At 57.1% G+C, this 12144-nt stretch overlaps 1 protein-coding gene across 5 annotated transcripts in view; it reads right to left on the bottom strand.

Annotated features, from left to right (window-relative positions):
• Positions 1-3294: 3294 nt before the first annotated feature.
• The window catches only part of DPP6 (dipeptidyl peptidase like 6), a gene marked incomplete at both ends in the record, with an annotated part of 1037088 nt that continues 1028238 nt past the window's right edge, over positions 3295-12144 (bottom strand). For all 5 annotated transcript variants that reach the window (XM_082846708.1, XM_082846710.1, XM_082846707.1 and 2 more), the window contains 6 exons: positions 3295-3441; positions 5391-5464; positions 5559-5631; positions 6441-6499; positions 8170-8281; positions 12017-12071. In XM_082846708.1, coding sequence (XP_082702834.1) covers positions 3295-3441; positions 5391-5464; positions 5559-5631; positions 6441-6499; positions 8170-8281; positions 12017-12071 — 520 coding nt within the window. The remainder of the gene's footprint in view (positions 3442-5390; positions 5465-5558; positions 5632-6440; positions 6500-8169; positions 8282-12016; positions 12072-12144) is intronic.

Below are 12144 nucleotides of genomic sequence, written 5' to 3'. Positions count from 1 at the left end.
TCTCCCTCCCACCCCCATTCATAAGTTGAAGCTCTAACTCCTGATACGATGGTTCTTGGAGATGGGCTTTTGGGAGGTGATTAGGGTTAGATGAGGCTGTGAGGATGAGGCCCCCGTGATGGAATTAGTGTCCTTATAAGACAAGGAAAGACCAGAGCTCTCCCCCTTTCTGCTGGGTGAGGACACAGCCAGAGGGTGGCCATCTATGAACCAGGAAGAGGGTTCTCACTGGGAACCTAACTCACTGGCACCTTGAGCTTCAACTTCCAGCCTCCAGACTGTGAGAAATAAATTCCTGTTGTTTAAGCTGCCCAGTCTGCGGTGCTTTGTTATGCAGCCCTAGCTGACTGATGCACACCCAAATCAGAGCAAGCATGGTCTGCTTTCCCAGAGCTGGCTGGAGTGTGGGGGCCGACCACCCTCACGTGTGCTCCACGGAGACTGAAGGCAGACAGGGGAGCGGGACAGCTTCTCGGTGGGAGAGGGGCCTCAGGGGTGCCCTGGGGGCTGGGGCAGGGCTCTTACTGCCTAGGGGATGTGTTAGGTTTTCACCAGTTGGTCCCAAGTTGGAAGTGGGGGCAGACATTAGGAAACTGTCAGCTGCTGGTCAAGTCCTGGCCGCCCGGGGCTGGTGGCCGCAGGTCGCGGGGCAGAGTTCTACTCGTATACACGGTCTGGATATCCTAAGTGTGTGTACCACGCGCTAACAGGCTTCCTGTTCCTTCCTCTTGTGATTGTCCCGAGAGCTCACAGCCACATGCTGACAGAAGGATGTATCTCTGAAATATCCTTCCAGCCTCTCTTGTGACACTGAGGTTTTTAACAGGGACTTTGGGAAGGCAACTAATCCTTCATGAAATCATTTTTCTGGGACTGACAGGTCAGGCAAGAGAGGGAGGGGCAGCGTGTGTTCAGGCCAGGGGTACACACGCCACCCTCCCCTGTGAACGAGGCAGCTGTGTCCCAGGAGATGCTGAGGAAGAGGGATGCCTCCGGGTTAGGGCTGTGCTCCCTGTACTGGGCTCTGGAGTTCCACAGCTTCATGGTCTTAAAACATTTTAAAACTAACTAAAAATGGAAACAAGCAACAACAGTCACATGTGTCACACACTTCACCTCACACACACAGGGCAGGTACAAGCTCCGGGCTCTCCCAGGCCGGCTTCCCACTGCGTGGAACTGGGGCGGTCCCAGTGATCAAGGCCAGTGTCTGCTTTCAGGGCCGGTCCTGGCAGAAGGCGGCGGGGAGGAGGTGGCCTCCTTCCTGGGCGAGTGGGGAGAGGCCGGGGAGAGTTAGGGAATACCTCTATGGCTTCACCCTGAAACTTTTAAGACGAAACTCGAATTCTCTTTTCTGGTTGATTTGGGACTTTGATATATCTGACTGGTCCTATTCTTCCTACCATCAGGCGCTGCTACCACAGATGCAGGTTTCACGTGCTGCACACAGGCCCTTGAGGACGCATCAGTGAGTACTTGAAAGACTTCTTGAACATCTGTACACTTTCTAAGGTGAGATGGTGGAGGATAAGCAAGAAAAGAGCTATCCAAGTGGTAAAATAATGTTTTATTCCGTGGATGAACAAACACTACCATGCCACATCCTCACTCCCTCCTGCCAGACCTTGTGGCCAGAGCTGGCTTCCCTTTGCAGACTGAGTTGGCTTTGCAGTCGGTCGAGCCCGTTGAAGTAGCAAAAGCACGGCCACGTAGCGCTCAAGCGGTCCTGCTGGTCGGCACGTTCATCCTTTTCCCAAACGGTGATGCATCCCCTGAAAAACAATCCTGTGACGGAGATCTTCCAATCGAACTAAGTACAACTGACATTCAAAGCTCGTGCAGATGAAACCCAAACCCCCAAACACCAAAAGTGACATGGACGTATCTTCTCCGCTGATAAGAATGTCAGGGAGTCCCCCTTCCCAAGGGGACCGGGAGCTGGAGAAATCCGAACTGACACTCAGGCTGTCAACAAGCTCCAGAGGCGATGACGGTCGTCAATGTATTTCCAACAAGCACTTGTAGAGAGCAGCTCAGCCAGGCTGTGGCATGCAGGCAGAACACGACGAAAACCGGGCGGAGGGCAGGGGACGCAGCGCGACGCCATGACCGCATTCCCGTCTTTATATACAACAAGGTGAAATATACACGGGATGCTGGCTGTGCACCTGCTCAGAGGATGTCTTGCAAGGCTAGGGACATCGACGACACTGCGTGCGGCACGGAGGGACAGAGCCACCCCAGGGTCGGGGTGACACCGGTGCGGGCCTCACTTGCCTCCAGGGTTCCTGTCACCCAGCACACGTGACAGACCTGGGGGTGGAGTCAACACTTCGTTCATGTTTTTTAACCAAACGTCACCTGAAAAGACTTGCCGGCTTATCAGGGAGGAAGAGGATGGGCCTAAGGGCGCAGGGAGATGCACAAGGCGACTCTAAGCCAGACCCTAATGCAGCTTTGGTGGGAGACAGGTTTCCTTTATGACTTCTTTTAGTGAAGAGTATTGGATGTTTTGTTCCCGCTCAGTGTTCTGAAATGTCTCCACAAAGTCTAATGATGACATTGAGGAGAGAGCAGTTACTTCTGATCTGTTTCTTTATCCAAACAAGTGCAAAGCCTACATACTGACTGAACGAAACAAGGCAAAACAAAGCAAAAAAAAAAAAAAAAAAAGAAAAAAGAAAAAGCACAGCAAAGCAACCCCATGACCAGAGACAGTGTCAGGTAAAAACCATAGAAAAATACGAATTAATTCCATAAGGTTAACCATTAGCGTAGCTACAGTAACACTTCGTACAGCCCCTTAAAATGCAGAATCTCCTAATTACAGAAAGGCGCAAGCCAATCTATGGACAAGTACTGGGAAAACAATTGTGCTCTGGTTGGTCCATGGCGCGGTGACGTCAGACGGGGTATGATGCCCTGGAGTGGAAGCGGTACCCGGGCGGAGGCCGGGTCTCAACGCTACCGCTCGTGAGCTCGAATTCCAGGGCCAGCTTCTGCACGGCCATCCGTCCTTCGCTTTGTTCCTCGGGGAGGGGTCGCGGGGAGGTACCCGTCACTCCAGGGTGGCGACGGCTCCAGGCTCCGGGGAAGCCCTTGTGAGCGACGATGCATCTCCACCCGGGGAGGCGCCTGCTTCTGGAGCAAAACTGCCCTCAGGACCAGAAACACACATGCTGGGAAGGTGGCGCTTCCTGCCCCTGCCCAGGCCCCTGAGGGAGAGCGAGGCGGGGCTCCCCAGTCGGTGTCCACTGGTCCAGCAGGCGCCGGGCGCGCTCCGGGCCGGCTCGGTCAGTCTTCCTCCTCGTCCTCTCTCGCTGCTACTGTCGGGAGTTTGTCCTGGACCCTGAAGCACTCCACGAAGAAGCCGATGAGGGCTCGGTACAGGTGCTGCCGCAGGGGGGCGCTGCTGAAGTAGTGGCTCTCGTCCGGGTATATCTGCAAGAGAGGCGTGAGGAGTTACCCCCGTGGCCGCCCTCCGCGTGGGCTGGGGCGCCGCTGAGACTCCGAGCCCCACGGCCTGGTCTCCGCGCAGCCGGAAGCTCAGCCTGGAGGTCATCTCAGGGCTGCTTCTCCTCGCGGCTTTGCCAGGTGGAGGGTCCCCTCAGCAAATCAGGGACGGAATCAGAAAACACATCGTTTAACAGACTCTGAACGCCTCGCTCGCTCCGCTTGTTTGAATTTGCAACAGGGATCCAGGCTCGGGGACCACCGAGGCAGCGAGCGGCCCAGGCCTCCAGGCCTCAGGACTCTCAAAGAAAGGGGAAGAATTCCGTGCTGCCTCTATAACCTTGGTGAGTGTGGGGAAACCTTCGCTCCCACGGGCACCTGCGTTTGACTCACCGTGCGCCGTGCACAGGGGGCTTTCCTGGACCCCGGCCGTCGAATGCAGATGACCTCATCATAAAATCTAGCTCACTGAGCTATGTGAGAATTGAATGATGGAATACCTCTGAAATGCTTAGAACAAGGCCTGGGACACAGGCAGGGCTGAAAAGACGGCAGCTAATCATTCCATCCCCAAATGTAATGACACCGAGTACCCAGGGGCACTGCACCACTTCCACACGAAGGGCCCGGTCCCAGCTGGGATTCAAAGCCAAGTCTAATTGGCCCCAAAGCCCATGTTCTTTCCATGATACCAGGCTGCTTCCTGCATTTTGAACCCTGTCTTCCTCTTATGTCTTCAGATGATGACACTCACCTTTATTTTCATATTTATGAAGGTGGTCATTGAGCTATTATATGTACCTTAAACATCAAATAGTACAAAGGGTTACAGAGCAGGAAGTATGTCTCCTCCTACCCGGGTCCTGGTTGCCTGGAGCCCTCACCTGGAGTTGTCACCTTTACAAGCTTATCGAGTATCTCAGACACTCGCTGCGCCTGCACAGTGTCCAGTGGGACCTGGGGTGGGTATCGCCCAGCACCTTGCTGACTTCGCTTCGCCTGTTTGTGGGGAGCGGTCCACACCGGCAGGCAGAGCTCTGCCATGGGACCTACCGTGGCTGCATCGCGTGCATACCACGTACTTAGCGTTGTACTGTCACCTGAGCATGCTCAGAAGGAACTCCAGTGTCACGTGAACTAAGCCCCTCCCTCCCTCCGCGTTCATCAGCACGCAAGCCGGCCTCCCTCCCTGCGGGAAGCGCTCCCCCTACCGGCCAGCGCACACTGGCCCTGTACGAGACAGCCACGCAGCAAAGCCAGGGCTGGGAGACAGAGGCAGGCAGCACTGCCTGGGGCCCTGGTTGAGGAAGTCTCCCGTTTATCCTGGACCCGAGAAGACCACCGGGGTCATACCTGTCTCACCAAGTGAACCAGAGGGCGGGAAGGAGATGGAAGAAGTTTCCAGATGCAGCACCGTGCATCGCTGGAAAGCACCTACACTAGAGCCGGTGGGTCAGCACTTGATGCCAGTGAGGTCAAGGCTGTGAGTCGGGTTCTTGGGAAGGACAGTGCTCTTTAACTACTGGGGCACCACAGAAGGTTCTGGAACATCCAGCCAGTATTTAGCAGATGTGTGCTTTCCGGGGGGAGGCTAGTGAAGCCAAGGCTGCGCTCATCAGTGGGACAGCAGCCCCCTCTTCAGTGAGCATGGGGGTGTGGCTGCTGCCCCGCCTTTGCTCATCCCCCGGGGAGGGAGCGGGGGCGGGGGGCGCTGGAGGAGCCTAAGGGGCTTAAACACAGCCTGAGTGCTGAACCGAGCCGCCATCAATCGGCAGAAAGAAAGCACTGCCCATCTGTCTGATCTGGTGTGTCCCTGAGCATCTCCGATGGCCGTGACGGAGGAGTGTTTGCAGTCATGCGTGGCCGGGCACCACTCAGCTCCTCGTCCGTGGAAAGGCATGTGTGGTGTGAGGCAGGGCAGGCGTGCAGCACGGTACCTGTAAGCTGTAATTAGCCTTTCCCTTAATGAGCTGCGTGATGAGTTCTGCGGTGTGCTGGAAATGGATTTTTTCTGTTTAAAGAAGAAAAGAGGAAAGTGTCAAAACCCGTAACCCCACGCAGGGCGATGCTCTCGCCGAGCGCCGTGGTCAGTGTCGGGGGCTCACCGTCGGCGGTCGCGTGGACGAGGAGAAGCCGCTGCCCTTCCAGCGCAGACACCCGGCGCGCCACCTTGGCCATCTGCACATGGGTGACAGGGATCAGCGCCCGCCGTGGGGAGTAGGGCATGAGCCCAGGAACCTTGACCCGGAGGGTGAGGGCCACGCAGTGTGCTGGGCACAGTTCCTGGAAGCCCTGCGAAAGCTCTCGGGGGCCTGGGCTTTCCCAGCCCCAACCCCTTTTAAAGAGGAAGGGGACAGGAGATCTAGGAAGCAGGGAGAAAGGGTCTCCTCCCCCTGAAGGTGGCCTGGGGCCTTCATTCAACTGATGCCGCTGGGAGGTGCTGCCCTGGCCAGAGCGTCCCGCTGTCCGTGCCCGGGTTGCAGCTCTGAAGCCGCAGCCTGGCCCGCAGCAGCTCTCTGGCCTCCTCGGTGCCAGTGAGATGCATGCGTGATGCCCACACTCAGCCGCCTGAGCGGTAAAGACCAGGAGGCGGTGTCTGGGAGGCTTCCTGCTCCCCCATCAGGGGCTGCTTCTCCCGGGAGCAGAAGCAGCCGTGGGGGCAGCGGGCCAGCGGCCATCCACACCCGAGCCTACGGCCCTGCGACAGACTCCTCCACCCTAAGCCCTTCCCCACCTCCCGCCTTGTCCCGCCGGTTCCAGAATGGGCAACCAGACCGATCTCGGAGAGATCACTGGCACCCGGGTGAATGGGCTTTGACACGGGAGGGAGGGAGGAAGGGAACACAGGCCAGCGGGAGTTAAGAGGGGGCGGGGCCTGGGGGGGAGGGAGGGAGGGAGGGAGCAGTTCGGAGAAGCATCATCGCAAGGTTCCTCGTTTTTGCCAAGTGGTGGCTCTGCCCCAAACCCTAACCCTAACCCAAACACACCTCATACGCTCTGCTGTCAAGTCCGTGGAGGCCCAAGTACCTCTCGGAAAATGCAGACGCTGCACACAAGCAGAGGAGAGCGTTAGCCCTTGGCCTCGGGGCCCCTTTGGGCTCCGGGGGCCGCCCTGGGGCCGGGGCTGGACTCCCTTCCATCTTCCCGGGGAACATCTGCTTCTGAAGAAGCACTAAACCTCGTGGGTCTTTGCGGGGTTACTCAGCCAGCGCCACAGTGACATTTAGACCTGCTAGCGGTGGTGGTGGGATTGCAGCATGAGGGAAACCGAACTGATCTGATTCCGAAATAAACAGGATTCACACCCCGCCCCCACTTCATTTCAACGCCCAGAAGGGGGAACAGATACGAAGAGCCAACTTCCATCAGGTTCCCTTATTTTCAGAAAGTGTCGGCTGCCTCCGCTCTGCCTGCCCCCTGGCTCAGGTCCAGGGTCTCGTGAGGACCCAGGCGGCCCCGTCAGGAAGTCCGGGAGTCCAGGGCACCGAGCTCCTTCTACAGGTGCAGGGACCCCTTAGTTCAGTCCAGGAGACCACGTGGGCTCTCCGCTGTCCCAGGCACAGTGACACATCAAGGTGCGGGGTTGGGCGCATTCGTGTGCACTCAACTCAGGCAGATTTGAAATAGCTTGATTAAAAATCCCGAGAAAGTCTCACTGAATTTGAAAAACAGAGAATATGTTACACGGATTCCCATGGGACAATAATTTTAAGTGATTAGAATTTGGAATTAGGGGGGTTCCTGTATGATCTTGAGTTGGAATGTGCATTGAGCACTTGCAAAAATCAGCACATCTGCTGTGAGCCTTGCGGCGGCCAGAGCTGGTGAGCTGCAGACGCGCCGGTGTCCCTGGACGGCTCCGCGCGGTCCACGGGCGCCGAGCTGGGGCGCGGGAGGGTGCGGCCATGCAGTGATGCTGGTTCCTCTGCCCCGAAGGGACCTCAGGCCCCCAGCAGGGCTCCGCACACCAGCGACCAGGAGCCCCCGGATTCCCCATCAGCCTGGCTCGGTGCCGGCAGCTGGGGCCGACGGCCCAGACTCCCTGCCGCCCTGGCCCGAATGCCAGCTCCCAGAGCCCACAGAGAGGGCCCTGCCGACATTTAAAATCAGGGTGACATCACAAAGCCCTTCACGTTCAGAGAAAAGAGGCTGGCTGACCAGAGGGAGGACCCCCCCAGCAGTGCCCACAGAGCCATGTCCGTGCAGCTGCAGGCGGGGTCTGCCCGCCACACTGGGAGTCCGGTCGCAGAAAGGAGCTGGCAGGTGCCGGGGCGGAGGGCGGGGCAGAGCCACCCAGGCCCCTGTGCAGCAGCTCCCCCAGCCCTTCACCTGCCCCCAGAGCCCCCAGACACCCCGCGCCGGACAGAGACACGGCGCAGGGCCCCCGCCGCACTGCGGGGTCAGAGAGGAGGGGCGAGGGCGGCCCGGAGTCCCCTTCCCTTCTGCTCGCGCCACTCCCATCACTGCAAGCACAGGCGCTGGGCGTTTTCTGGCTCCTGGTCTCGTGTGTCGGGAACGCGACTGAGGGGCAGCACTGACCACTTTCCGAGCAAGTGGCGTGAACTCCTCTCCCCCCTCCCCCAGGCCCTGTCTGTGAGGTTCCACCGCGGGCCTCGCCACCCTGCAGGTTATCGTTATCGGACTGGGCGCTGAGGGAGGGAGGCCTGGGGGCGGGGGGCTGGGTGGGACCAGCGCCCCTCCGGTCGGGGCCCCTACCGTAGAGCTTGAAGTCTGTTATCGGGGAGAGCGCAGAGCCACAGGTGAAAACCGGGCCTTGATTCTCGCCCTTCGCTGGGAGGATGTAAGTGCTCAGGTACCCACCGTAATCCTGGGAACGAGCAGAGGGCAGAGAGAAGGGCAGGAGCAAAGTCAATAACTCACCCATGAAAACAGCCTCAGACAATGAGGTCAGTGGCTCAAGCAACCACTGTCACCTAGTTCGTTTTTCTAAAAAAATTTAACGTTGAAAAATTATAAGGGAGGTAAAAAGATGAAAGCAAACGCCTTTCCAGCTAAATATAACGCGAGGCAAGTATCCCCCTCCTGGGCCTCGTGTTCGAGTGACACGAGGATGAAGCGTGGCGCTGACTGTGGAGGGTGACTGGGGGCTGGAGTGCGGCGTGTGGTGTGGGACGGCTGTCCAGCGTTCTGACGCAGCGCCCCCTGCGGCCTCTCCCTTGCCTACAGGCAGAGCCGACCCGCTTTCTGTGATTCTGAGGGCGGGCCCATGAGGAGCCAACGTCAAAGGGCTCCAGCACTGGTCGCCAGGATGCTCAGCTCAGGGGTCTGCCCGGGACAGACGTCCGCACGTGTCGTGTACGTGGGTCAGTCCTTCATTTCCTGTACTGCCCTTATTTGGGGCTGACGTGAAAGACCCCAATTTCAATGTGAGCCTTCCAGAGAGAGCAAAGCATTACACCGTATCTGCCGTGGGTGCTGGCTGGTCCAGATGCACCTGTTTCCTGCAAGACCCAAAGGGAAGGGGGCACAGATGTGATGTTTTGCTGAGCAAAGGTGGGCAAGGAGAGGAGTGAAGGCCCGGAGAACCAGGCTGTGGCAGAGGACTGTCAAAGGTGTGGGCGAGTGTGAGTGCGTGTGCTGAGGTGAGAGGGTGGCGTGTGTAGAACCCACATACCTGATGGAGACTGTCATGTCCATGCCATGCCAAACTCCCTGTAGAATTAACTGTTTTGATCAATACATTTAAGTTTGTTACATTACAATAGCGCTCCTTCAGTAGAGCAGGAATATCCTAATGGCAGTAACAGTCTTTTTGGTTTCTGGCAAATAATACTCATGGTCAGTGGAATCTCCAAGCCTTACCAGTCATTCTGCAGTTTGTTTTTTAAAATGTGTTGACTGACAACATCAAATGCTGGTGAGGATGTAGAGCAACAGGAACTCTCATTCGTTGCTGGTGGGAACGCAACATGGCACACACACTATGGAGACAGTTCGGTGGTTTCTTACAAAACTAAACATCCCCTCACCACATGATCCCGTGACTGTGCTCCTTGGTATTTACTCTGAGAAGCTGAAAACTTATATCCACACAAAAACCTGCACATGGATGACCAGAGCAGCTTTGTTCGTAATTGTCGAAACTTGGAAGCAACCCAGATGCCCTTCAGTAGGCGAGTGGATGAACTGTGGTGCATCCAGGCAGCGGATTATCTGGTGCTAAAGAGATGAGCTATGACGCTATGGGAAGATCTGGGGGAACCTTAAATGCTAAGTGAGAAGCCATCTGAGAAGGCTCCACGCTGTGTGATTCTGACTCCGTGACACTCTGGAAAAGGCACAGCCGTGGATACGGTAAAAAGAGGAGTGTCTGCTGGGGGAGGGGAGAGAGGGGTGAAGAGGTGGAGCTCAGAGGATCCTCAGGGCGGAGAGACTGCTCTGTGCGGTCCCGTGATGATGGAGACATGCCATCACACATCTGTCCAAACCCACAGAAGGTACCACCTCAAGAGGGACCCCTGATGTAGACTCTGGGTTCTGGGTGATGATGACGTGTCAGTGCAGGTTTGTCAACTGTAAAAAAGGTACCAAACGGTGGGGCTTGATAGTGGGGAGCCCGTGCATGCCGGGGGGAGCAGGGGGAATTCTCTCATGCGTGCTGTGAACCTGAACCTGCCGAATGCCCGTCAGCTAAAGGAATCGACGGCTTATTGCCTTGGAGGGGACGCAATCACAGAGTCCACAGCCCTGTACCTGAGACGCCATTCAAAGAGGCGGGGACCCATCAGGCAGAGTGGATAAGGGTGGTGACCAGCAAACAGCACCACACACATCCTCGGCCTGTCTCAGGGACGGGGGTGTGGGCTGCGTTCTGAAGGACGTGTGGGCCCCCGTCCACACAGCGCACGACGCCCAGGCAGCTGTATCTCCCACTTGTCCAGAAAGCCTCTTCACGGCGCCCTGACTCCTGCGTCTGCGTCCACAGTGACCTTTGAAAGGTCCAGGCGCGGGGGCCATGCTCAGGTGCCCACGTGGAAAGCAGCCAGAGGAGGGAGGCCAAGCTCCCAGGAGCAGAGGGCATGTTTGGGAAAGAGCCGAGACTGGACAGAGGCTGACCTGGGCCCGGGCGCCCTCCCCTGAGCCGTGGTCAGTCTGTGGGGCAGTAACTTTCCCATGGGGACGGGAGGTAAGAGCTGTCGCCCCAAGTTATGCTGTAAGTGATCCAACTGGCTCTGAGCTTCGCAGGCTGGGAGTGGCCTCCGCCAGCACAGAACGAGCCCTAGGACTCGGCATCCAGGCTCTGAGCCATGCCCTGGGCCCTCCCTTTGCTGCTGCACCTCCCGTGCGGGTGTGGGATACACAGCACGCGTGCTGGGACCTCCACAGGGCGAGCCCTCGTCTCAGATGCACACGGCTCCCTCGAAACCCTGGGCTCAGAGGTGATGACGTAACAGGTATCTCTCCGGTTACCTGTTCAAACCTCCACCTGCCGTGGGGTCCCTGCGAGGCCCCTCTGCAGGACCTGTTCCCTCAGAGGGAAGACGGGTCTGTGTCTATCTGTGCTCCTGCCTTGAGACCAAGAGCCCGCGGGTCCAGGCCGCCTAACAACGGGGGAGGGGCCAAGGCGATAGGACCCAACTCCAAGCCACGACCCCACCACACCCGGCTACGGCCCTCGGACGTGGGCCACCCCGTGGAAGCTTCTCTGGTTTGACAGTTCAGTGCACGAACCTCCCCACCTCCTCCCTACCACGTAAGTGAACCTGCTAAATTAATGTGGCTACTGCACAGAAAGACATACAGAAATAAAGACTCCTGCCTCCCCTTCTTTCCTGGGGTACCACCCCTAGAGCCATGGCAGGCTTGTCTGAAAAGTAACTAGGAGCCTCACAGAGCACTCCCACAAGGACCTGGATTCTAGCTTTCCTTCCAGAGAGTGTGCAAAGGAGCACTGACACACGAGCTGCTCAGATGAGGACTCTCTGTGCTGGGACCACTGAACATCTTGAGCTATCTGTAGTGAGGTGGACGGACCCAGAGTCTGTCATACAGAGTGAAGTAAGTCAGAAAGAGAAAGACAAATACCGTATGCTCACACATATATATGGAATCTTTAAAAAAAAAATGGTTCTGAAGCACCCAGGGGCAGGACAAGAATAAAGATGCAGACATAGAGAATGGACTTGAGGACATGGGGACGGGGAAGGGTAAGCTGTGACAAAGCGAGAGAGAGGCATGGACATATATACACTACCAAACGTAAAATAGATAGCTAGTGGGAAGCAGCCGCATAGCACAGGGAGATCAGCTCGGTGCTTTGTGACCACCGAGAGGGGTGGGATAGGGAGGGTGGGAGGGAGGGAGACGCAAGAAGGAAGAGATATGGGAACATATGTATATGTAAAACTGATTCACTTTGTTATACAGCAGAGACTAACACACCATTGTAAAACAATTATACTCCAATAAAGATGTTAAAAAAAAAAAAAAAGGCTCGCAGGCGGCTGGAGCAGAGATGTTCCCAGTGAATCAGATCAGGCCTGGGGGTGGTGCAGGTCAGGGCCTGAGCAGGGGGCGTGCAAACAGGGGCCAGCAACCTCACCTTCCCAAACACGGCCACGCGTGTCTTGTCAATGTACTGCTCCTTCAGCATCATCCTGCAAGGTCAAGGAGACGGGAGTTAGTGCGCGCCACGGCTGAGTCGTGCAACCCTGCGGTCTAGAGCCGTGT

Source organism: Leucopleurus acutus (assembly GCF_964270905.1).
Source record: "Leucopleurus acutus genome assembly, chromosome: 9".
Taxonomy (NCBI): Eukaryota; Metazoa; Chordata; class Mammalia; order Artiodactyla; family Delphinidae; genus Leucopleurus; species Leucopleurus acutus.
This window is presented reverse-complemented; position numbering and strand designations above follow the sequence as displayed.